The 27,402-nt window shown below is 47.1% G+C and overlaps 1 protein-coding gene across 1 annotated transcript in view; it reads right to left on the bottom strand.

The window, feature by feature from the left end:
- Nucleotides 1-24,666, bottom strand: part of PGM1 (phosphoglucomutase 1) — a 77,139-nt gene extending 52,473 nt beyond the window's left edge. The window contains exon 1 of the mRNA XM_053575003.1: nucleotides 24,291-24,666. Within this exon, the coding sequence (XP_053430978.1) occupies nucleotides 24,291-24,536 (246 nt within the window). The 5' untranslated portion in view covers nucleotides 24,537-24,666. The remainder of the gene's footprint in view (nucleotides 1-24,290) is intronic.
- Nucleotides 24,667-27,402: the final 2,736 nt, after the last annotated feature.

Here is a 27,402-nt window from a genome sequence, read left to right as displayed (position 1 = left end):
AAGTGGTATTAGTGAGGCCTGCTCATGTTCTTATACCACGTCCCCTGATTCCCAAACAGGTTAGCATGGGCCAGAGGGAACTGAAGTGATGGGCTGGTCTGATTAAACACTCCAGTGGGGTTGGTACAGGAGGAGGAAATGGGGGAGGACTGAGGGTCTGAAGATGGGTCAGGACCACCCAGCCCAGAGGGCCGAGTCAGATGGGCCTGGGTCTGAAGATGGGTCAGGACCACCCAGCCCAGAAGGCTGAGTCAGACAGGCCTGAGTTGCAAGATGGGTCAGGATCACCCAGTCCGGAAGGCTGAAGTCAGACAGGCCTGGGTCTGAGTCCTAGTTTTGCTTGAGCCTTTCACTGTATATGGCCATCCAGGCCTCAGTTCTGTCATTTATAAAATAGGAATAGTTAGCCGGGAGCAGTGGTTCACACCTGTAATCCTAGCATTTGAGAAGCCGAGGCGAGTGGATTACCTGAGCCTTGAGACCAGCCTGAGCAAGAGTGAGACCTCATCTCTAAAAATAGCCTGGCGTTGTAGCAGGGACCTATAGTCCCAGCTACTTGGAAAGCTGAGACAAGAGAATCGCTTAAGCCCAAGAGTTTAAGGTTGCTATGAGCTGTGATACCAGGGCACTCTACTGAGGGCAACAAAGTGAGACTCTGTCTCAAAAAATAAATAAATAAATAAATAAAGTAAATAAATAAAAATAGGGACAGTGACCCCTACTTTAAGGTGCAGCACAGGACAGGCAGGAGGTGTCAGCAGTGTTTCAAGTGCATTACAAGCATTGATTCATATCTTCACAAAAACCTTGTAAGGCTAATACTATGATTCTGAGCCTCTATCTTAGTGATAAGAAAACTGGGAGATACAGAGATTATATCACCTGTCTGAGGTCAGAACTCTGGTAAATTGAGCTCAGGTAATCTGTCTCCAAAGCCCACACTTATCTACCAAGCTATGTTTCCTCTGTTTAATGTGACATACAGCCAAATGAACAGCAACTACTCAATAAGCAAAAGATTTAAAACAGCAACTTAAAGAAAGGTGGGCATTATAGAAATTAATTCTTGGGCTGAAGCCTGTGCAGTGGCTCAACCTGTAATCCTAGCACATTGGGAGGCCAAGGTAGGAGGATCTCTTGAGGCCAGGTGTTTGAAACCAGAAAGAGTGAGACCTCATCTCTACTAAAAACAGTAATCCCAGCAGTCTGGGAGGCCAAGACAGGTGGATCGCCTAAGTTCAGGAGCTTGAGACCAACCTGAGCAAGAGTGAGACCCTGTCTCTAAAAAACAGCTGGGCATTGTGGTGGGCATCTTAGTCCTAGCTACTCAGGAGGCCAAGATAAATACTGTGATGCAGTCCTCCTTACAAATAGTTTTTTAGCTTTGCTAACTTATGTTTCCAAGATTTTCCCTTCCCTCAGGGTAAGATAATTCCCAGATGGGGTAAGACCCGCATATGAACAAAGCCTGGAGTTAAGGACCTATGTGATGAAGACAGTTCCTGGCTGCCTCCTTCCCTCTCCCAAACGAAAGAGTTGGGACATTTCAAAGTCTATTTTACCTAGGCCTGCAGACATGTACCACCATGCCTGGACAATTTTTAAATTTTTAGGAGAGATGGGGTCTAGCTCTTGCTCAGGCTCGTCTCAAACTCCTGATCTCAACTGATATTCTGGTCTGGGCCTCCCATTGCATCTGGCCCATGTTCTTTTGAGACCAGACGGCTGGGTGTCAGGCTGATGACACACTGTTGAAAATCTAGCTACAGAGAACAGATCTCCTCTCCCAGGCTCTGCACATCAACACTCTCTGTAGGAAAGACATTTCTGTCTGAACTTTATAGGGTACAGGGTGGAGCATCTGGATAGGTCACTGGCAGGTCTGGGGAGAGAAGTGACACTGTGAGGGAGGTGCCTGTCTGAGGTATAGAGTGTCTGCACGTCCCATGCAGATCCCCAGGGCCCAGGACAGCACGTGTCCTGTCTGTGTGTACAGCATTAATTATGCAGGTGACTTCCTAGGCATTATCTCCTCCCCCAAACTCATTTCAGTGACACACTGTTTTAATTACACAAATGAGTAAAGAAGAGGTCAATTTGCCCAAGACTAAACAATTAATAAATAGCATATCCAGGAATCAAACTCAGATCTGATGCCAAAGATTCGATACACTGCAGTAAAATTCCAACACAAAAGACACTCAGATCCTCAAAATGGTGTGACGTTGGTACTTGTTTTGATTATTCTTTAGTACATCTGAGTTTTGGACTTTGAGAGATGCTAAACAAAATTGCATGTAAAGATTCAGCTTTGGCAAGAGGCTTAAATTAGACCAGTAGGGTGACTTTTCCAAAGCAATAATGGAATTTAAAAACAACCCTAACAGTTCACATTCAGGCTGCACCTCAGAGTTCTCAAAGCCTTTGTAATGTACACTATTTCATTCAATTCTCATAAAACTCCCCCATACGGCAGATACTAAAATTAATCACATTCCACTGGTGAGAAAACTGACCTTTAGATAAATTAATCAGAACACACGACATTGCCCTGTAAATTGTCACAACTGAGCTTTGAACCAAAGCCTTCAGTTCTAACCCCCATTATGAACAAAAGTTACGGGTAAAATTCAGGGAACCAACACATGGCCTATCCTCCATTTGAAAGAATCTATCATAAGTTGAAAACATCATCAGTCAAAAATGCACTTAATAAGCCTCACCTACTGAACAGCACAGCCTTGCCGCACCCACCTGCAGCATGCTCAGAGCACCAGCCCATACCTGGGCAAAATCATCTAACACAAAGCCAACTTTCTTTCTTTCTTCTCCTTCCTTCCTTTCTTTTCTTTTCCTTTCTCTCTCTCTCTCTTCTTCATTTCTTTCTTCATTTATTTATTTATTTTTTGAAGCAGAGTGTCATTTTGTTGCTCTCGGTAGAGTGCTGTAGTGTCATAGCTCACAGCAACCTAAAACTCTTGAGTTTGAACAATCCTTTTGCCTCATTTTTAGTAGAGATGGGGTCTCACTCTTGTTCAGGCTGGTCTCAAACTTGTGAGTTCAAGTGATCCACCTGCCTTGGCCTCCCACAGTGCTGGGATGACAGGCATGAACCTCCGTGCCCTGCCAAAGCCAACTTTATTATAAAGTGTTGACTATCTCATGCGGTTGACTGAGAACACAGCATGGTTGTTAGCGCTTGTAGCTGCATGGCTGCCTGGCAGCGCAGGAGCTGGGGAAAGATCGAGCTCTGGTTTCTGCTGAACAGGTACTGCGTTTGTATCATTGTAAAGTTGAAAAATTGTAAGTCGACCCATCATAAGTCAGGAACCATCTGCTCTAGTATTCAGACCACATTTTTGTAACTGCCCGAAGGCATGCCTGTCTCCTCCACCAGCAGGAGCGTCCCAAGAACAAGGACTCTGGTCTTCTTTTTTTTTTTTTTTGTAGAGACAGTCTCACTGTACCGCCCTCAGGTAGAGTGCCGTGGCGTCACACGGCTCACAGCAACCTCCTGGGCTTACGTGATTCTCTTGCCTCAGCCTCCCGAGCAGCTGGGACTACAGGCGCGTGCCACAATGCCCAGCTATTTTTTGGATGCAGTTTGGCCGGGGCTGGGTTTGAACTCACCACCCTCGGCATATGGGGCCGGCGCCCTACTCACTGAGCCACAGGCACCGCTCGGACCCTGGTCTTCTTTATCTTTGTACCCCCAACCACCTGGCACAGTGCTTGGCACAGAGTGTTCAATAGTGCTTGTCAAATGAACAGACCCATGTGTCCCAGGAGATTTACAGCAACGCCAGCACACATCTCTTATAGCTTTTTATCTGCAGTGAGACTCTGGCCTGGGCCAGGTAATCGTCCAGAATATTCATCGTGAAATATCCATCTGGAGCTCTCCACAGCCAGCTCATGGCTCACACCAGGTGAAGGTCTCAGATCAGTTAACAGCATCTGTGAACACCTGTGCCTGAGAGAGCACAGCCGAGTCATCACGAATGCACAGAGGTGGGGCAGGATGTACAAGCAGTGAGTGGCGGCAGATCAGGAGACCTTCCCCCTGCCCTCCAACGTATTTGGAATAATCGTAACAATTGTTAGAATTTTCAGACTCTTCCGCTTACTAAAAACATTTACAATGTCAGGCACTATGATAAGTACTTTACAAATTTTATTTCATCCTCACATGAATCTTTCAAGGCAGACTTTTTTTTTTTGTGACAGTCTCAAGCTCTTGCCCTTGCTAGAGTGCCATGGCATCACAGCTCACAGCAACCTCCAACTCTTGGGCTGAAGTGAGTCTCTTGCCTCAGCCTCCCAAGTACCTGGGACTACAGGCATTCACCACAACACACAGCTATTTTTTGGTTGTAGCTGTCCTTATTGTTTGGCAGACCCAGGCTGGGTTGGAACCTGCCGGCTCTGATATATGTGACTGGTGCCCTAGCTGCTGAGCTACAGGCACTGAGCCCAAAATAGATATTATTACTCTTTTTATTTTTGTAGAGATAGAGTCTATGTTGCTCAGCCTGGTCGTGAACTCCTGGCCTTGAGTGATTCTCCCGCTCCAGCCTCCCAAAGTGCCAGGATTGCGGGTGTGAGCCACTGCGCCTGCCTGTTACTCTTCTTAATACTCTGCCCCTGTAACCTTCTTAAAGGAAGTTTTCTCTGTGCTATAAAGGATGCTGTCCAGGTCCAGGGAGTTGCGGTACTGCAGGGCCAAGGCGACGACTGCCTGTGTACCCAGCCATGGTCCCCAATACCATATCCACATACAGGAGAACTGGCCGTGGGGAACTGCGGGGTAAGTGGTAAACAGGTTGCACCAACTCTGCAGCCCAGGCCAGAGAGGAAACTTTCATAGCCAGGGCCAATCTCACTCCTGATTCCATCAGTGTTTTCTACGCTTGCTTTCCTTTCTCTTCATCTTAAAATCTTCCTTTAACATGTACTGCGATTTGTTCCACAGTGTGCATTTTTCAAAGTCCCCATGGAAGTGGTGTAAACTATCTGGTTATGCCATCCCACATCCATTTTTTGGCCTCTGCAATCACGGGACAACCTTGCAGAGCCGAGTCAAGTACTGGCTTGACGTGTGGCGTAGCTGAGGGCCATTATGTCTGGCTGAGTTAGTTTTTTGTTGTTGTTGCGGTTTTTGGCGGGGGCCGGGTTTGAACCCACCACCTCTGGTGTATTTGGCCGGCACCCTGCTCCTTGAGGCATAGGAGCTGCCCACGTCTGGCTGAGTTTTAAGGAAACTTTCCATTTTGCACAGCTCCCCGATGCCCAGCTGAAGCAGGTTTAGATGCTCCCAGGATGGCTGAGAACTCCATCCCAGGCCACGGTGGTAAAGCAGGGTGCCAGACCGTCCCTCAGCCTGAGGCTTCTTCTAAACTCCTCTCTGCAGGGCAGTGGGCTCGATGCCATAAAATGTGGCAACTCACTTCCCGCCGTCTCGCAGGGCACATTCTTCTCAATGAGAGTTTTCTCCTTCAGAACAATCACCTTGGGAATCAACATCTTTATTAAAACAATGCGGATATGACTCTAATTCTTTTTGGAGAACTGTCTTTACTGTCTCTGGCACTTTTACAAATTTTATCCTTTGAGAATAGATTTGAACTTTGGAAAAAGACAAAAACTGCCTGGAGCCACATCTAATGAATAAAGTGGGTGATCAAATCTTGTTACATTGTTTTAGGTGAAAAATGAGGCATGACTATAAAATAATGTGACTGCTTTACCCAGGTGACCCATAAACCGACTGGCGGAGAGATAATTCCCAGAAAGGAGTTTCAGAATGCTGCGAGAGCTGGATGCATCACTGGAGTGAGTGTACGGTCCCAGAGTGGCGATTTGGCCCGGAACAATACTAATTTGAATATATAACTTCAAATATGTTTGTAAAAAAAGAAATCTGATGGCTTACACTCATGAAAATGAAGAAGCTATTCTCCTGGAGAAATTTCTCCTCCTTTTTGGACAGCCTAGTCTGCTGGGGACAGGGAGTCTGCTGAGAAAACACTTCACTTCTCGGAGAAAGCTGTCACCAGCTACCCTCCCCACCCCACCACCCGTACACACTCTGCAACCCCAGGCCGGCCCTGAGCCCCCACAACCATCTCTTCCCACTCCTATAATACCCAGGGTAACTGTCTGCTTTTTATATGTCGACTGTCCTCACATTGGAGGCTCCTTGAGAATCAGGATGTCTTTTTTTTTTTTTTTTTTTTGAGACAGAGCCTCAAGCTTGTTGCCCTGGGTAGAGTGCTGTGGCATCACAGCTCACAGCAACCTCCAACTCCTGGGCTCAAGCAATTCTCCTGTCTCAGCCTGCCAAGTAGCTGGGACTACAGGCGCCCACCACAATGCCCGGCTATTTTTTGATTGTAGCCATCATTGTTGTTTGGCAGGCCCTGGGCTGGATTCAAACCCGCCAGCTCTGGTATATGTGGCTGGTGCCTTAGACGCTTGAGCTATAGGCACCGAGCCAGGACGTCTTTAACTATCTCTTCAGTTCTCAGGACGGTGCCCAGAGAAGCACGGACACTAATTCCACTGCTCTCGACAAGGACGCTTAACCTTTGCTTCTCATGTTCCTGGGGCTTCATTTGCTAAATACAACTTCCCTGCCTGGAAACCAAAACTGGACACTGGGTCCATGCAAAATGCACCCACACAAGCATATAGAGAGCAGCGGTTCTCAGCCTGTGGGTGGCGACCCCTTTGTAACAATGAAAATACGTCACGGCCTTAGGAAGGTTGAGAACCACTAGTAGAGAGCAGGGGTCCTCAAACATTTTAAATAGGTGGTCAGTTCACTGGCTCTCAGACCATTGGAGGGCCCGAATATAGTTTAAAAAAAAAACTATGAACAAATTCCTATGCACACTGCACATATTTTATTTTGAAGTAAAAAAACAAAACGGGAACAAATACAATATTTAAAATGAAGAACAAGTAAAGTTAAATCAACAAACTTACCACTATTTCAATGGGAACTGTGGGCCTGCTTTTGGCTAATGAGATGGTCAATGTTCGGTTCCATATTTGTCACTGCTAGTCGTAACAAGTGATGCAAGTGTGCATCAGTTAGTCTAGATCTGGTTGGAGATTTCAGATGTTTCGTTCTGGAAGTCTGTTCACAGACATAAGTGCTGCCAAAGATGGTTGCCATTTTGAGTTCATGGTTCCTGAAATTAGGGTATGTCTCAGAGGGGAGAGATGCATAGAAATTAGGAAGGCTGCTTGACTTGAATATATCTTTCAGAGAGTCACAATTCTGCAGTTCAGCCAGTTCCATTTGGTAAATTGTATCCACATTTTCAATGTCAATAGAAAATGGGTTGGGGGGGGCGGCGCCTGTGGCTCAGTGAGCAGGGCACGGGCCCCATATGCCGAGGGTGGCGGGTTCAAACCCAGCCCCGGCCAAACTGCAACAAAAAATAGCCGGGCATTGTGGCAGGCGCCTGTAGTCCCAGCTACTCGGGAGGCTGAGGCAGGAGAATGGCTGAAGCCCAGGAGTTGGAGGTTGCTGTGAGCCGTGTGACGCCACGGCACTCTACCGAGGGCCATAAAGTGAAACTCTGTCTCTACAAAAAAAAAAACAAAAGAAAGAAAATGGGTTATGGAAAAGCTGTATGTCCTGTTCATGGAGAATGAAGCTCTTTAAATCTAAACTGGTGGCGCCTGTGGCTCAGTGAGTAGGGCGCCGGCCCCATATGCCGAGGGTGGCGGGTTCAAACCCAGCCCCGGCCAAACTGCAACAAAAAAATAGCCGGGCGTTGTGGCGGGCGCCTGTAGTTTCAGCTGCTGGGGAGGCTGAGGCAAGAGAATCGCGTAAGCCCAAGAGTTAGAGGTTGCTGTGAGCCATGTTACGCCATGGCACTCTACCTGAGGGCGGTACAGTGAGACTCTGTCACTACACACACACACACACACACACACACACACAAAATCTAAATTGGAACGCCTTTTGCAATTTTTCCAGTGAATCCACACATGTTTTCTTTGGAATGCAACCAATGGACTTTCTGCTAACAGATTTTGAGTTGTGGGGAGATGGCAGAAATTTTCCTCCTTCACTTGTTTGATGAGGAGGCCTAATTTTACTTCAAATGCTTTCACATGTGATTGCATATCACAGATGAGCTTCCCCTTTCCTTGAAGTTGCACATTGAAACTGTTGAGTAGCTCTGTTACCTCTGTCAGAAAGGCAAGGTGCCATTTCCATTCTGCATCATTGAGCTCTGGTACTTCTTTGTTTTTTGAAAGCAGAAAAGCTGTAATCTGTGGAAGTAAGTCATAGAAATGTTTCAAAATTCTCCCTCAACTCAGCCCATGGACTTCTGTGTGGTACAGAACATCTTCATAGGCAACATTTAACTCAGACAGAAATTCCTGAAATTGTCTGTGGTTTAGTGCATTACCTCTAATGAAGTTAACACAAGATACCAGTTTTCACAACACAGTCCCACTTCAGTGATTTATTACACAGCATTTGTTGGTGGATGAGGCAGTGTATGGCAGTGTATGGCTATTGGATGAGAATGGTTATGTTTGTCCATCTCTTGGTTAATGTGAGCAGTTACTCCTTTCTTAGACCCCACCATGCTAGGAGAACCATCAGTTGTCACACTAGCTAGTTTTGCCCAGTCCAGCTCCAAACTATTCAGTTTGGCAAACCTTTTCATAAACATCCTCTCCTGTAGTTGTTCCTTTGATGCTTTGCAGTGCAGCAAGCTCTTCTGTGACTTCAAATAGTCATTCGTACCATGAATAACAATTAGAAGTTGTGCAGAATCACGAACATCAGTACTTTCGTCAAATGCCAAGGAAAAATAGGAAAGGTTTTTTGCGGAGTTTTGCAAATGCTGATGCAAATTGTCTCCCATTTCTTCAATCCTTCATGTAATTGTAGGTCATAAAAGATTCACTGTACTAAATAAATCGGCCTTCTTTGGACACATCTCTTTGGCAACAGAAAGAAGGCATTCTTTAACAAATTCTCCCTCCACGAATGGTCTGCCAATGCACGCTATTATCTTGGCAACTTGAAAACTTGCTCACAGTGATGAAGTATTTAGCTGTTTCTGCTTCACAAAAGTATTTTGCTGAGTTGTCAATGTATATTTCAGTTTTAATATTTTATCTTTTCTCACGTCTCTGACCAAACTATCACATTTATCTTTATGTTGAGTTTGATAATGTCGACACAAATTGTATTTTTTGAACACAGACACTATATTCTGGCATATCAAACACACAGCTCTTTCCTTGTGCTGCATGAAAAAGTAATCATAAGTCCACTGTTGTTTGAATATCCTACACTCTGAGTCCATTTTTCTCTTTCTTGATATCATTGTTTCCTAGGGATTCCAAATTGCTATTAGTAAAATACAAGTATATATATACAGCTCTCCAAAAACAATATACCAGCAATAACTTTGCCCACACAGAGACATATAGACTGCACTGCCCGTCAATGCAGTCTGATCAGTGTCCATCAATGCAGTCTGATCAGTGTCCATCAATGCAGTCTGATCAGTGCCCATCAATGCAGTCTGATCAGTGTCCATCAATGCAGTCTGATCAGTGTCCATCAATGCAGTCTGATCAGTGTCCATCAATGCCGTCTGATCAGTGTCCATCAATGCAGCCTTGCCAGTCCACATCATTTCAGCCTCACCAGTGCCCATATGGTGGAAGTCCGCTTTTCCCTCAGGCTCACACTGGTGCGGTGTGGGAATAGGCACGATTACAGAGCCAGTTCCTCCACCACCTTTCCTTCACACTGCCCTGTGCGAATCGCACTGCGATCTATGAACTCGCACAGGAATCTGATCGCATGGGTGAGAAAACCCATGCGATCAGATTCCACTGCAGGAAAAAAGAAGGCACATATGCCTTTTTCCTTCTGAATCTAATGCAAGTTCAGCCGTACAAGCATATGGCTGAACTCGCACTGCTCAGAGATCGCAACAGTGTGAACCGGGGCTTACACAGCACACAACATACAACATCATACACAACTGAATAGCAATCAGAATATAAATGCACTTACTGTCAATTAAATTGGGTTTCCTATTCCTCGGCTGTCTGCAGAGCCAGATTAAGTTCCCATGGGGCCCTAGGCAGATTACCAGTTTGGGGCCCCCCTGCGATAACATTGACTGCTAACAATTTGCATTAATACCGAGCGCTAACAATTTGCATTAACACTGAGCACTTACAATTATCATTACCACTGAGCACTGACTATTCGCATTACCTCTGAGCACTGACCATCTGCTTTATCACTGTGATGCAACCCCCCTAGAAACTACCCCCAACCAACCAACTTAAAAAAAAAAAGGCATTCCTAACTTCAAAAAAAAGGCTCTTCTAAGTTCAAAAAAAGGTGCCCCCTATCTGCAAAAAAAAAAAAGACCTCCTAACTTCAGGGAAAAAAAGGCCCCCCTTAACTGTAAAAAAAAAAAAGGCTCTGCTAACTGCAAAATTAAAAAAAAAAAAAAAAGACCTCCTAACTTCAAAAAAAAAAAAAATCCTAACTTGTTCTTACCTGGGTCCTTAGGCAGCAGCAGGCTCTGCACAGGCAACCTGGTGACTCCTCTGATTACACCAGAGACTGAGATGAGGAGTCGAGAGACAGAGAGAAGGAGTAGAGTTGGAGAGTAGGAGAGGACTTGGAGAGTGTGGGGCACATTCCACACATGCGCACTGCGGCCCGGGACAAGTGGGCTACTGAGCAGGACAGGCAGCTGTGGCAAAAACACCTGGTGGGCTGGATAAATGTCCTCAGCGGGCCGCATGTGGCCCGCAGGCCGTGGTTTGAGAACCTCTGGTAGAGAGGCTGTAAGTAGACTAACGGCTGCTTAAGGCTGAAGGCGTAGGGGAGACTAGACGATTAAGGTATGGGGTTTCTTTTAGGATCATGGAAATATTCTACAATTGGATGGTGGTGATGGGCACCCAACCCTGTGAACATACTAAAAAACATTAAATGGGGGGCGGCGCCTGTGGCTCAAAGGGGTAGGGCGCCAGCCCCATATGCTGGAGGTGGTGGGTTCAAATCCAGCCCTGGCCAAAAACTGCAAAAAAACAAACAAACAAAAACATTAAATGGGTAAACAGTAAGGTATGTGAATTATATCTCAACAAAAGCAGTTTACTTAATAACTTCCCCAACACTGGAAAGGTTTGTGCTTTGGCTCCTTTCCGAGGTAGGGGTAACACACACACACACACACACACGGAGTTGAGTTTTGTCTTCTTTCTATAACTCTCCCACTTGAAAATGACTGAGTGATTTTCACCAGATTTGGAAGGAATGCTTAGGATAGCCTAAGTGGTTGGTTGTTCTCCAGTATCAATTCTCCCTTCATTTAGTTGTCAAATCCCAAAGGTTTAGTTGACACACGAGCAGGCCTGCTAGAGATGGCCTTAGTTAGACACCAGTCCACAGGACATGAGTGGGACAGACGCCTGCACTCTCGGAGGGACGGGCTGCCCATCCTCTTGCTCCCCTGCCGCTGGCTGGTGGGCATCTTGGACCCTGCAGATAAGAGCAATACCACAGGGAAGGTTAAGCAGCAGAAGTGAAGGGACGTGGGTCCCTGTGTGCGATGTGGCCCTGTGTGCCACACTCGGTCAAGTAAAGAGCCTATTTCCATAAATGTTTGTTTCAAGTACCTTATTTTGGAACTTAGTTACAGCAGCCAAACCTACATTTTAACTAATAAGAAAAGTTGCTATTCTGTACAAAACCCGTGTGGCACTGGCATGCTTCTTTTTTGGCATGGCAGAATTGTTACCTCTGATAGCACGGAAGGCGACTACTGGCCAGCCAAACCCGAAGCGTGGGGCGAACAGTTGGAGAATTCACAGTGTGAGCATTTGGCTTCTACTCGTCACCACAGTGAAGATGGGAGCTCAGGCAAGCACTAGATACTGTGTGGGTAGATGTGAGGAGGCTATGCTTTGCCAAAGGAAGTTTTCTCTGACTGTGCTGCAAAGGTCCAGGGAGTGGTGGGCCAAAGCGATGATTGCCTGTGTACCCAGCTAAAGCCAAGTGTGCAGCCAGCAGCAGGCTCGGCAGAGACCGCTGTGCTCACATCCTTCGCCGTCAGCAGAACCAGCCCACCGGCGAAGGCCAGCTTAGGGAGACTGCCTTCTCGCCCGGCCTGTCTTTCCCCTTTGTCTCACAGAGGCCAATAAATACAAGCCAGAGTTTTCAGGCTTCAGAATTATCTAGAGGAAGCCTGGCACAGAGGGTCCCCCATCATCCCAGCACTTTGGGAGGCTGAGATGGGAGGACCACTTGAGGCCAGGAGCTTCAGACCAATCTGAGCAACATAGCAAGACTCCATCTCTTAAAAAAAAAAAAATAGCAGTGGTAGTGTGTGCCCATATTCCCAGCTACTTGGGAGGCGAACGCAGGAGGACTGCTTGAGCAGGAGTCTGAGATTACAGTGAGCCGTGAATGGGCCACTGTACTCCAGCCTGGAGGACAGAGCAAGACCCTGTCTCTAAAAGAAACCATCACCAACAAAAACCCAAACTAGCTAGGTGAGAACTTTTGCTGTGGTTGTCAAGCACATGGAACTGATCAGAATGGGCCCGAAGCCTCTGTGTGTGAGGGAACTAGGGACTGTTTAGTGAGAGAAACCAGAACCTGGGCCTGCAAAAGCAACCCCTGCCTCTCACCCCACCGCCAATTTCAACAGCAGGAAGAAGGTTACAAAGCTGACCAGTCCCCCAAAAGGCTTTCAGGCCCTACTCTCCGATGTCCACTGCTAAATGAGCAGAGGACAGTCCTTCCTGAAGGCAGAACCAGGGCTCCCTGTGGACCTCCATGACCAGGGCAGGGCCTGCACCCCGGGCAGCAGTGAGTGAACACAGCTCTACACACAGCTGTGTGAGGCTACCCTATGTGCAGCAATGTGACTCCCTCTCCGCATGTTATGTAGTTATGTACAGCTAGATGGTGGGAAGGGCTGACAATTTGTCATTAAATTTACTGCCTGTTGAACCCCAAGGAGTCACAGATGGGCCTGAGAGAACTCAGCAAGCCCCAGACCTCAGGGACACTGCATACTGCCTGGGTGGCTAGCAGGAGTCTGGGTGCCTCCTTGGGGAGAAGTGACGTGTCTCACGGGTGGGAAGCACAGCAAGTGTGGTTACCTGCCCAGACAGGGAGCCGGGCCTGGAGCAGATCTCCAGTTTTCCTTTCCTCTCTGACGGTAACAGAACCACCCACCTTCAGCTGACCACAAGCCAAGAAACACTGAGCCTACCTCTCCTGGCCCTTCTCGACCCTAACGGTGGCCTGTGTGATAGATCTGATCAAGGGAGTGAGGTATGCAATTTCCAGACCGTAAAGAGGGAAAAGCAGTCTACCCCATCTTTCCCCATACCCACTGGCTGAAACGTGGATGTGGTGGGGCAGAGTCATTCTGAGGTGCAGCACCTTCTGAGTTGGCCAAGCAACAAGATGGAAGGAGGCTGGGTCCACGGATGCACCATGCTGGTCTCAGCCTGCTTACGTCAGGCTTCTCCAAGGGGGAGGACAACTTCATCTTGTGTAGTCACTATTGTTTTCAGTCTCTGATACCAGCTGAATCTATGTAACTGTAGAAATTGTTTCACTTAAGATACAGGTGGCATGGGCTACGTTGATTTTCATTTGGGAGGCATCTCAAAGTATCTTGTTCAGGAGCAACCAGACCTCAGCTGCCACGTAAGGCCATGCCTTGCTGGGGAAATTGTCTAACCGAGTTCAGACATAAGCTGTGCAGAAGCCACATGGCACAGTTCTCCAAGCTGCAGGGGTTGCGTTATGGTTGAGATGCTTCTCACATGTGCGAGCTGAGGAACAGCTGGAACTTGCAGTGTGGTCAAAGCAACAAACATTCAGCTGCACAAACTGAGCTACGTGTCAGGGAGGTGAGGAGAACAAGAGACTTAAACAGCCTGGGCTACTCTGCCCCAGTTCCCTCAAAGACCAAGTGCCCCCAAGGCTGAGTCCTGGTCTCCGGCGCCTCTCCAAGCGCAACCACCTGGCCAAGATGAGAGCTGTCCTGGTACGTTAAGACACAATGTTGTTACACACATCGTCCCCCAACGTGGTATGCTCCTGTAGAGTTTTATGGATGATTCTGACTGGAGTTTTATCTTCCATTTGAACTCTAGAACCCACCCTATGATAAAATGCAGCTTCCCTAACTGGACGACAGTTAATGACTTGCCCACTGACCCTAGGAGGCATCTGTTCCTAGGTTTATATTCCACTGGCTCAGTTTGCACTTTTTTATGCGGACCATCAAAGGAAGAAAAGCATGTGCCCTGATGCAGATTTTGCCTTTTCTTTTATACTGTGATCTATAAGCTGGTTTTAACCCAATGATGAGAAGAGGGGCTTTGACCCAAGAACAAGACCAGGACCCCTCACATGGAAGGCTCACTTCCTCCTTGAAACACGGCCCCGACTGGCAGTTCCCAGCGGCTGTCAGTGGAGACCTGCTGCTGGGGACACAACCCAACCTCTCTCACATTCTAGAACATTCTAGAACGGGGACAGTTCCCAGTCTCCGGGGAAACCTGAAAGGTTCATTGTAGATAGCATAGGTGCAGGAATATATTATAAAATATAAAATATAAGGACTTATTTTTATGGTAGTTGCTTCTGGTGGAGCATGAAATAAAAAGATGCAGTCTGGGGCAGGGCCGGGGGTAGCGGGTGGGGTTGCCTCTTCAACCACGGCAGCCTCTCTCATCTGTGGTTCCGCCTGAAACACGCTCAGGTCTGGGCTGTCACTTCCCTGTGCCCCCTGCCTACACCAGGTGCATCTGTTGTCTGCTTTCACAGGGTGCCTGGCTCACCCCGTCACAGGGCGACTGCACCTGGCGCGGCTGTTTGCCTGTCGGCAACCCACCCAGCCTCCCACACAAACCCTGTACCTCAAATCCCAAGCAGGTGAGGACTGGGCCTGTCTTGTTCTCTGATGCATTCCAGGAGACAGGCGATGGGCTCATCTCGAGCTCCCCACCAGGGTTTATGATCCCCACCCTCACTGATGTGGCCTCCAAAGGGCTACTTCGCTGTGCTGGTTAAGCACCCTGGACTCACACAACAAAGCAGCAGTTACAACTCACTCTTGAGCAGCAGAGGTGTTCTGAGCACGCTGGGGCACAGTGCAGGGAACTAATATTTGGTCAGGACTTTCGTCAGGACCTACTCCATAGCCCTGCTGTGTGGTGACGTGGGAGAGAAATACTCCTTGAACTGAACCAATTGTGTTCAAAGCAGCAAAGAACAAATTCATGTCTTAGTTAACAAAATCTCACCTCCCTGCATGCTATTAACAATAGCTTTAAAAAAAAACAAAGAAACCTAACTTAATTCTGTGACAGTTCTTGTAAAGTACAGATACCAGACCAGCGTGGTACAGGTCAGTATTTGCCAAAATCATTCTGTTTAGGGACCTCCTGCAAACTCACAGGACTCATTCGCGTATCAGACACTCTGAAAGTCCTAAAGTGTTAGTCCCAATCCTGTTTCCCCAAACTGTTAACTACATACAGTGTTGTATGATCCCCAGAACGACTTGCTTTGAGATATGCTTATTTATGGAAGGACCAGCCAGAAGAAACATCAGGAGCCTGGGGTCCTGTTTCCAATAGCACCAGCAGGTGGGCAGGCCACCCAAACCCTCTGTACCACCACCTGTCTACTAAATCTCATTCTTTCAGAAACACTCTGGGGAGCTTACAAAGAGGAGGGAGGAAGCGGTTCTGATGTCAGAAAATAATGCTCCAGGTGTTTTGATTCATGATTAACCTTTATTGGCATGACTCAACTAGCATTCCCCTCTGCGTTCATTCAGGGTTGTCTGTATCTCTTGGAGACTCAGCTCAGTGGTAATGGGGGAAGAGATGAGAAGAAGGACTTTGGAAAGCAGAAGTTAAAAAAACAACAATAACCCAGATTATATCCCTCTGCACATCCCAATGCTAAGGCACCCACTTCTCACCTTTTCCAAACAACCCCCTTTATGGCTTTTTTCCAAGTCCTCCCAGTGGGGCCTTGTTGAGACCTCAGTCATGAGCAGACTCAGAAGTCCAACCATGAGCACAGCTTTCAAGTCCAAGGACTGGCTGCATTGTCTATGTGAACTTCAAGGACATTTGGGGGAGAGTAAATGGATCAATTCAAATTTCCCTGCTTCATTTTCTCAGAAGTGCAGTTCACTCAAATCATTCTCCTGAAAGTTCCTCTAGAGAAGGCGTCCTCAAACTTTTTAAACAGGGGGCCAATTCATTGTCCCTCAGACCATTGGAGGGCCGGACTATAGTTTAAAAAAAACAAAAACTATTAACAAATTCCTATGCACACTGCACATATCTTATTTTGAAGTAAAAAAAAAAAAAACGGGGATAAATACAATCACACTGCCTCATGTGGCCCGCAGGCCGCAATTTGACAACGCCTGCTCTAAAGTCTGAAGGGGTCCAGACTGACTACACCACTGTGACATAAAACTCATTAGAATCTCAGGAATGCAAAAACACCACTGTATTCTCTAATAACGTGGAACTAGCAGATGGGCACACACAAGCACACACAGAGGTAAAAGGCGTTGGCCATCAAGAAGGGGGCAGGCGGATCCCCTGAGCTCAGGAGGTGGAGACCAGCCTGAGCAAGAGTGAGACTCTGACTCTTCTAAAAATAGAAAAACTAGCCGAGCATTGTGGTGGGCACCTATAGTCCCAGCTACTCGGGAGGCTGAAGCAAGAAGATCTCTTGAGCCCAAGAGTTTGAGGTTGCTGTGAACTATGATGCCAGGCACTCAACCCCAGGGCGACTGAGTGAGACTCTGTCTCAGAAAAAAAAAAAAAGAAGGCTAGGAGCAGTGGCTCACACCTGGAATCCTAGCACTCTGGGAGGCCAAGGCGGCTGGGTTGCCTGAGCTCATGGGTTTGAGACCAGCCTGAGCAGGAATAAGACCCCCGTCTCTAAAAAGTAACTAGGTGCTATGGTGGGCGCCTATAGTCCCAGCCACTTGGGAGGATGAGGCAAGAGAATTGCTTGAGCCCAAGAGTCTGAGGTTGCTGTGAGCTATGACAAAGTGAGACTCTGTCTCAAAAAAAAAAAAGGAATGGAGAGGGATAGAAACCTCCCTAGCAGGGTACAGCGAACACTATTTGAGGGATGGGCACACTAACAGCCCTGGCTCAAGCATTATAAAAGCTATCTGTGTACCAAAAATTTGTACCCCCTTAATATTCTGAAATAAATTTTAAAAAGAATCATAGAACAAAAAGTATTTTGAGCTGAAGGCATTTGAAAATAGGCTTTTTACCAAACTCCCTCTTCTGCCTTAAAAGCAGAGGATCCCAAAAGAACTCAATTGTCACAAAGTCCCCCCCCACGAGTTGTACACTCACTCTCAGCGCCCACCTACACAGACACTGTCACAGCGATCACGTCCCCACCCAGTCTCCACAGCGATCACGTCCCCACCCAGTCTCCCAAGGACCCGTTCACCTTTCCTAGAAGTTCTGTTTTCCAGCAAGCACTCTTCTCCCCCACTCCCTACAGGCCCCCAATTCTAACCAACTCCTGTCACATTTTCCTGTGAACTCACATATGTGTAAATGAAGATGTCTTTTTTGTTGCAAATCTGTCTTTGCAGTTTAGTTTGCAGGCCCTCAATATATAACCCAAGAGGATAGAAGAAAAATTCTTCCTGGCTCGGCGCCTATGGTTCAAGCAGCTAAGACACCAGCCACATACACCTGTGCTGGTGGGTTTGAATCCAGCCCGGGCCCACCAAACAACAATGATGGCTGCTACCAAAAAATAGCTGGGCGTTGTGGTGGGCCCCTGTAGTCCTAGCTACTTGGGAGGCAGAGTCAGGAGAATCGCCTGAGCCCAGGAGGTGGAGGTTGCTGTGAGCTGTGATGCCACAGCACTCTACCCAGGGCGACAGCTTGAGGCTCTATCTCAAAAAAAAAAAGAAAAGAGAAAAGAAAAGTTCTTCCCACACTACAAAGTCCAAGAGAGAAAAAAAATGTGATGTTAAATATTTGATCGATGATGACCATACCTCTAACTAACCCAAGGTAAACTTACATATAATACAATAATACTTGTAATATACACACATATGTAAAACTTCACAGTATATCGGCACCATTTGTATAATAAAAACTTCTACAGTATGTGTTTACTTGGAGTGTAATTGCACAATGTGAAATGATTAAATGGGTTTCTCATTTACAGTTAACTCCCGTGTCTGGAATCCTTCCAGACAGCTGCATGGCTCCCCTTGCACTCAACTTAGGTCTCTGCCATCACAGAGGCCTTATCAGCCGCCACACCGCAGACAGCCCCCCTACAGCGCTCTCTCCCTGCCCCAGATTTTATTTCCTTAAGACAATCTATCTTCATCTGACACGCATATTTACCATCTACGTCCCTCAGCTAGAAGCCCCGGCTCTGTGGAGCAGAGCTTTGGCCCTTTTCACTGACATATCCCTGGGGGCTAAAGCAGCACACAGTAGGTGCTCAATAAATACTCACTGACCAACTCACTCTTCCCAGACCATATATCACTTCCCTATGCAATCTCACCAAAAAAAAAAATCTTTATTTTGAAAAAAGAGAGATGTTTTCCTTTTTAGTCTATAATGCTTCATGGGCATTAGATTTGATTAAGAAAGAAATAAAAAAAAATGCTTTTTTAGCGAGAGCATTAGCAAAGCCAAGAAAATCTGATTTGAATCCTACCCTTTCTTCCTTCCTTCCTTCTGCTGTTCCCCACTCCTGAAAGACGGCCCCATCTTTTCTGTTTGTATGCTATCTGCTCCTCAAGACACATTTCCACCTCTTCGTTCCCCGATCCAGAATGTTCTCTCCCTAACTCAGCACTGTTTCTAATTCCGTTCTTTGCACGTGTACGCCTTGCCTGCATTTATCCCCGGCAAGACTATACACTCCTCATGGAAAAGGACCACAGCTTACTCACCCTGGTGACCAGTGCTGATTCAAAATCACAAAGGGTAAACAAGCAGAGAATCTTCATCCAATAGCTCTTCATAATCTTAAAAACCTTCATTCAAAGACGCGGGTACAACAGCCCATTAAAAAGTGACCCAAAGATGTTTCTCTGCCAAACCATCCTTGACCCAGGGATACCAGGGTAACAAGAAACTTCCCCAATGCCAATTTCAAAAGATATTTTGAAATCAAAGATACTTTCCTATCAGGCCTCCCGAAAGTGTAGAAAAGTGCAAATGACAAATAGTGGAGTTCTTCCCGTTTGAAAGCAAAATTCTCAAAGCCCCACAAGTCTATTCAGAGAACATGACACCCTTAACCTCTATGTTGGGTATTTGAGGCCCATTTTGGTGCGGGCAGGATTAGACAATTGAAGGGGGCTCAGTTGTTCCATGTAGGACTCTTAACGTGGGGTGCTGAGATCCCAGCCACCATGAGAGGTCCTCGGGCAGAATTCAGTGCATCACGGGTGTGAAGCACAAAATAAACCAAAAATCTTTATTTTCCCTAAACTCTAACTGAAAGTTGGCATTTCATTCAATTATCAGCATCAGAGGTAAGCCGCAGTGGAAGTGCTATCATTACTGCTAGCGCTGCTACCCAACAGAAATCCAAGATACTTTCATATCACATCACAGTTATCTTAAAAATACTGAGATATCTGATGTCTCAGAAAGCCATTTACACTCATAACTACTCTGAAGTTAGGTGATATTAGACCCACCACTAGATCTTGTTATTTAATATGTTGATAAGAAGCACCTCTCATGCTATATATCACAAATTTCATTTGTTAATTCTATTTCAACCTAAGTTTTGTTTCCTTTGTATTTTGTTTTATTCACTTAAAAATAAAATGATTCTCAGAGAGGTCTACATGTTTCACAAAGAATCCCTGTGAATCCATTAAAAAACCTGCTTATTCATAAGTTCTCATGAAGATACTATTTTCTTTTGCTTAAGATGGTGTTAAATTATCCTTTAAAATATCTACACACCATTTTACTTTTGAGTCTGAATTCTCCCCAGTTTCTAGTCCTGGACATTTGCAGATCACTGGACCCAGAAGTGATTTCTAGAGACTGGGAGTAGTTTAAAGTGTGGAGCACACACTGGGTAACTCTTGGACTTTTCAGTAACATGGGCCAATAAATTCCCTTTTTTCCTTGAACTAACTCAAGTTAGGTTTTTGTTATCTGCCCGCAGTTAAGTTCTGACTAACATGGTTAGAACTGTTAGAAGGGAGGATGCTGAGACCTGCACCAGGCTGGATTAACTAACTCCTACTATCAGTAGAACCCTGATCATACTGGTGTCATTTCAACAGTTTCCAGGCGAGAAGGGGCTGCCAGGTACTTTTTTTTTTTTTTTTGAGACAGTCTCACTATGTCACCCTTAGACTGCTGTGGTGTTAGCTCACAGCAACCTCAAACTCTTGGGCTTAAGTGATTCTCTTGCCTCAGCCTCCGAAGTGGCTGGGACTACAGGTGCCCACCACAACACACAGCTATTTTTTTTGGTTGTAGTTGTCATTGTTGTTTGGCAGACCTGGACTGGGTTCAAACCTGCCTGCTCGGGTGTATGTGGCTGGCGCCCTAGCCACTGAGCTATAGGCGCTGAGCCTGCCAAGTACTTTTAAATGCTTCCATCTACTCCTCACATCAGCCTTTCTGGGTATTATCATTCCCAGTTATTACAGATGAAGAATAAGAGGAGGAGGAATTAAGTACCTTGTCCAGGAGGAGAGTTTCCAACTCCTGCGATTTTTCTTCATTTTGTCTAGAATTCTTCCCAGCCAACGAACTCACCTGGGAACTCAAAACTCATTCTGTAAGACCTCACCCGGGTATGAAACCATCCTCACTTCATCTTCCCTTTCTAAGCACAGCTGTCTAGGTTCTTGTTCCTAAGCGATCTGGCACATATCTCCAACTAAACACCTAACACATTGAGCTGTCTGCTTATTTCTTTTTAAGGTTATCATGAGCATCTTCATTTAAGAGACAGGGTCTGGCTATGCTGCCCAGGCTGGAGCACAGGGGCTATTCACAGGCATGATGACAGCCACTACAGCCTTGAATTACTGGCCTCAGTGATTTTCCCGCCCCTGCCTCCTGAGCCCAGCTACTTGCTTAGTCTTCTCCACTTCCCCTTCTAGACTGTATCTTTCTCCAGGGCAAGACTGGAAAACACAACGTCTTCTGTATTTTGTGTTTCACCCACAATCAATGTTTGGTGCAAATCAAGCACATAATAAATGTCTGATGAGAATAAATTTATTGGTCATCAACTGCACGCTGGAATACAAAGGTGACTCACATTCAGGGCAATTCATTGAATGCTACATTGTTCTAGGTATTTCAAATACAGATAAAACACAAACCCTGTCTTGAAGAAGCTCACTCTAGAGTGGAGGACTGTGACATGGCAACAGTTTTATTCGAATGTGATTCATCTACAAGGGCAAGGGCAGGGTGGGGTACTGGGAAGCTCCTGAGGACACTGTCAGAGCAGGATATCTAAGTCCCTGGTGATTTAACAACAAAAGAGATAATAAGATCAGGGAGCATTAAGCTGAGAATGGAAACCTAGGGAACAGCTAGGGTGTAGGCAGGGCAGGAAGTCCACAAAAAAACCTTCAAAACTGTGAGAAGAATCAGGAGAGAGTGATGGAGGCAAGGGGGTAAGACTGTTAACAGAGCAAAATCAGCAGTGCCAAATTCAACAGAAAGGTCAAATATGGTAAGGCCTGAAGTGTGTTCCATGGACTTTGCAACCAGAAAATCGTCAGTAACCATGGCAAGAACAATTTCAGCAGAGTGATTGGAGGGGGCGGAAGCCAGGCTGCAGGGAGGTGGAGTGAGAGGCAGGTGAGGGTCAGGCATGGTGAATGCACAGGACTTTTACAAGGTTGGCTCAAAGACAGAAGACCGATAGGGTACTACGTAGCTAAAGGGCAGTGACATTTCAAGAACTTTTAGTTAAAACTAATCCTTTCCTTCATGCCCAAATGGACAAATTTCCATTTGGACCCCTAAGATCCCCACTCTACTGTAAGCTCCTTAAAGATGAGTCTTGTGTCTGAATCATTCTTTTATTCCACACATTTCTCTGCATCTGGGAAGACTCAGCATCTGCTGAATGAATGAATGTGAATTCAGTATGGATGGTAATAGGGAGATAAAGGAATCTAATGGGATATGGCTGTTGTTTGTTCTTTTTTTGTGGAAATCAGTGCTTGTCTGAAAACTCAGGAGCATAGAGAAAACAAATCCAGGCAATCTTCCCTCAGTGATGCTCACAACTGCTTGACTCAGGGAGGCAGATGTAAATAGGGCCTAGTTTAGACTTCGAAGACTGGAAAGTAGATCTTTAGATTCAAAGGTCTCTACATTCTCAGAAGTAGTTCAAGTTCTTGGGATTGGCTGGTCTATATTGGAGTCTCAGGGCTGCTATTACAGTTCTTGGAAATTATTTAACCTGCCTAAGCTTCAGTGTTATTGTTAGCAACTTAAAATAGCCATATTGTATCCACCTTACAGGACTGCAGGAAGTAAATGAGATTAGATTCCACATGTTTAGTGCTTAAGATGGTGCTTGGCAAAACAGTGTTCAATATGTTAATAAAGTAAGATAAAATGCTACTTAAATGAATAAAAATATCCATTTTAGGGAATGAATTCCAGAAGCATGTGAGTCTTTATCTTATTTTAAATATAGAAAGAAAACTTGCTCCTTAGAACTCCCTAGAAATGTTTTCTAAAAGTGAATAAATAAGCTGGGCACAGTGGCTCATGTCTGTAATCTGAGCACTCTAGGAGGCCAAGGAGGCTGGACTGCTTGATCTCAGGAGTTTAAGAACCAGCCAGTTTAAGAGCAAGAGTAGGACCCCATCTCTACTAAAAATGGAAAATCTAGCCAGGCATGGTGGTGCAACCTGTAGTCCCAGCTACTTAGGAGGCTGAGGCAGGAGGATCGCTTGAGCCCAGGAGTTCAAGGTTGCTGTGAGCTATGATGACACCGTGGCACTTTACCCAGGGCAACAGAGGGGGGCTGTTTCAAAAAAATAAATAAATAAAGTGAATAAATAATTAGCCCCAATTTAAAAATTTTATAGGCTCGGCGTCGTAGCTCAGTGTTCAGGGCACCAGCCACATACATTGGGCTGGTAGGGTCGAACCTGGCCCAGGCCTGCTAATCAACAATGGCAATTGCAACAAAACATTTAGCTGAGCGTTGTGGCAGGTGCCTGTAGTCCCGGCAACTTGGGAGGCTGAGGCAAGAGAATCGCTTAAGCCCAAGAGTTTGTGAGGTTGCTGTGAGCTGTGACGCCATAGCACTCTACTGAGGGGGACATAGTAAGACTCTGTCTCAAAAAAAAAAAAAAATTATAAAACCACATTTTCATGTGTCAGATTTACTGAAAAGCCTATTTTAAAGGTTCCCCTATCTGGGTGAGACCTGCCCAGTTAAGTCAGTTAACGTTTCTTGGCTGGAGGATGGAACCATGGTGTTGCACTAATTTCCTGGCATAGCAGACCGCTTACATAAGAGCGCCCCTGGATACGCTGCTCGGCTCTAACGAGAATTCAGCTCCAGTCCCCTCGGTGGAACGGAGCCAGAAGACCAGAGAGTTTTCAAAAGCTTGCGCCCCAGCAAGCAGGCCACGGAAGGCCAGCTCTGACCGACGCGAGCCAGGGGCTGGGGAGAGAGGCCTGGCACCTGCCCGCTCCGGTCTGCGGCCTGGCGCCCCGCGGGGTGGACACTGTCGCCATCTTCGCCCCGCAGCGCAGCACCGGGCTCCGAGCCCGCGGGAAGCGCCAGTCCCGGCCCAGAATAGCAGGCAGCAGGCGGGACGCGCGGGGTCGGAGCAGGGCGCCCCCAACCTGCCGGGTTAAGGCCACGCACCCCGCGCCGTATCCCCTGAGTCAGCAAAGGTCAAGGTAAATGTCAGAGGCCCCGGGGTGCGGTGGGGGGTAAACGGGGATCGCAGCGAGAGGAGCGGCCGAGGGAGCGAGGAGGGAGGAGCCAGAGGCGAGGATCGGCCGGGCGCCCAAGGTCAAGCGCAATCGGCCGCCTCCCGGCCCGGGGTCAGACGGGCAAGTCCGCCGACCCCGCGGCGCGTCTCCAGGCCGGAAGAGCGAGCGCAGGGCGCGGGAGGTGGCGCCGGGGCCGCCACGCGGACGGCGACACGGGCCGCACGTCGCCGGAGCCGGCCGTCCCTTACCCCGTTGGCGGCGGCGATGCGGGCGATGAGCTGAATGGCCTCCTGCATGTAGAACCTGCCGTCCCCGCCCACCACCAGCGTGGCCTCCGGCCGCAGCGCCGGCTCCACCGTGGCGAGCACGCTCTGGATGAAGTTCTCGGCGTAGTGGGCGCTGCTCAGGAACACCGTCACCCGCTTCCGCAGCCCGCTCGTGCCCGGCTTCTGGTCCGGGTACGCCCGGGTCTTCACGGTCTCGATCCTCACCATGGTGGCCGCTCGCTGCCCGGCCGGCCGGCGGGGACACCGCGCGTGGAGGGCGAGGGCCGCAGCGCGCTCCTGGCCGCTGCGCGCTGCCCGCCTCCTTTTTAAAGGGACCCGGACAGCGTCCTCCCTGCGCCGCCGGCCCCTCCCCGCCAGCCCAGCCGCGCAGGCCGCGGCCTCCAGGGAATGGGCGGGGCCACAGCCACCCTCCTGTAAACCAATCCGCTCCGAAAACTAGTCCGCAACGCCCCGCCAGTTAGGGCTGAACTCGGGCTCAGACCCGGCGTAGGGCGAGGACGCCAGGCGGGTGGGATTGCCCGCGCTTGGGCTGGCGCGTGGTGTGTAAACCTCTCTGCAAAACCTGTTGGGTGGGACTGAAGTGCCAGCCTCGGCTAGATTTCATGATTTCATGACTTCCTTTTCTTTCTATTCTCTCCTCTAGTGTAAGGGCACTTGAGTTAGGAAAAGGAATCGACTCCAAAGGTTTAACTCGAGTTGCTGCTACTTCCCATGTTCCCTGCTGCACCACACACTTTACTTCTGTGGGCAAGGGTGGGCGCACACATAGCTGTGATTTATTGGCTGTAGCATTTCTAAACCTTACTGAAGTACAGGCTTTATTTTTCCTTTTTTTCGAAACTGACATTCAAAGAATACAGCGCCTTGTTATTACCACACAGCTCAGCACGCGCAGGAGGCAGATCAGGTGGGTCTGGCTCCAAAGCCAGGGCTCTTACCCGGTTTGTCCGCCCTGTCACCAGTGGTGGCAGCCAGGAAGTGTACAGGGGGCCTTGGTTAAGTGTAGGGCACAAGACCACAAGCCGGGACCGGTGTCGCTGAGCTCAGGGAAGACGCCGGTAAGAGCCGAGGCGACAGGACAGGGTCCACCGAGCAGTGAGGTCCTGCAGGAAGAACCTTCAGGTCTCCCTGGATTGGGTAGAGCGATTGTCTTCTTTGCCCAAGAAATGTGTCATTTTGCTGAAGCTGAAAAAAACTTGGCTTTACAAGATGTGTGGCCTTAGTTAACTTCTGTGGCTGTCCATTTCTTTTGCTATAATGAACCTAAAACCTATCTGGGAGGATTTCTGCAAGAATGAGCGAGGCTGTGTACATCAGTAATTCTCAATCTCAGACACACAGTACCATGACCTGGTGCAGGGTCCAGCTCCAGTCCGCATAAATTCACAGTCAGCTGAACGTAACCCCCTATCCGGGGCCTGAAGCATAAAGGGCCTCAAAAATACGATCTCCTTTTCCCAAATCCCACAACCAGAACTTATTAACAGAGAATTAAATTATCTTCAGGCTTCTTTCAGGGGTAATTGGTGTATCTTGATCAAGCAGGGAGGCTGACAGACCCCTGGAAGTGCTGACTCTCAGGAACCACGGGTCCATATATACGTTGCTGCGTGTGTTATGTGGATACAGCCACGTGGGTTTCAGCAGCAAATAATATGTGAAAATAGAATCCTGTACTGCTGGTAATTATTTCTAATACTGACATAGTTCACAGTTTACAGAGCAGAGCAGTGTAATCTCACGAGTTAAGTAGTATAATCAAGCCCCTTTTACAGATGAGAGAATTGAGGGCACAATGGTGACTTTTAGGTTACCCAGCTCCACAAAATTAAAATATAGCAGAGAATCACAGTGCTTTAGAAATACCTACCTTAGGGGCGGCGCCTGTGGCTCAAAGGAGTAGGGCGCCGGCCCCATATACTGGAGGTGGCAGGTTCAAACCCAGCCCCCGCCAAAAACTGCAAAAAAAGAAAAGATAGAAATACCTACCTTAGAGTTGTATGGTTTAAATTAGATTCCGAATATAGAGCTCCTACCACAGCACTACTAAGTAAGTAATAAATGGTACCTCATAAAGTGATGGGGTGAAAGTCAGATCCTATCCTCATATTTGTCACCATCTTTGGAAGTAGGATGGGGCTTTTCATTTAAGAGGAACTAATCTATACTTTTCTCATTTAGAAGTTATATAACAGTTAGCTCTAATGCAGAGCAAACCAGCCTAAATCTCAGTGGCTTAACACAACTACCATTTATTATTATTGCTTATGATTCTGTGAGCTAACTGGGTGGCTCTACTGGTCTGGGCAAGACGGCCGACTGTGGTTGGACCCCTGTGGCAGAGAGATCCAAGGTGGTCCTCATGATTCTTGCTTCCTGGTTATCATGCCTTTACACAGTCCCTTATCCAAAGTGCTTAGTGCCAGAAGTGTTTCAGATTTTGGATTGTTCTGAACTTGGGAATATTTGCATCATACTGGTTGAGCATTCCAAATCCAAAATTCCAAAATTGGAAACATCCTAGTGAGCATTTCATTTGAGCATCATGTTGGCATGCAAAAACTTTCAGATTTTGGAGCGTTTCAGTTTTCAGATTTTTGGATTTTGGATGCTCAACCCGAACTTTTCTACTGCTGTGTAACAAATCACAAACTCAGAAGTTGAAAACATCACCCATTTATTATCTCACAATTCTAGAGGTCAAAAGTCTGGGCAGGTTTGACTGAGTTCAATATTCAGGGTATATAACAAGACTGAAATCAAGGTGTCTGCCAATGTGGGCTCTTACGTGGATGCTCTGGGAAGAATCCACTTTCAAGTGTTAAATAGAGACCCTAGTTTAGATACCCAACTCCCGCTCTTCCTTTGCCATGCAGCCAAAAATTAAGTCACCCTGATTTCCCTCCAACACTACCTCTAGTCATAAACCAACCATAAAATGTCCTCCTCAGCATGATTCAATGAAATTAAGCCAATCAGCTATAGACAAGTCAGTGCAAACAGCTCTGCTTGCCTTAAAAAGAATGTTAATGTGTAACAGCCAATTATGAAGAAGTTAAAATACTTTTTTATA

The sequence above is a fragment of the Nycticebus coucang genome, chromosome 22, assembly GCF_027406575.1.
Source record: "Nycticebus coucang isolate mNycCou1 chromosome 22, mNycCou1.pri, whole genome shotgun sequence".
NCBI classification, from domain to species: Eukaryota; Metazoa; Chordata; class Mammalia; order Primates; family Lorisidae; genus Nycticebus; species Nycticebus coucang.
This window is presented reverse-complemented; position numbering and strand designations above follow the sequence as displayed.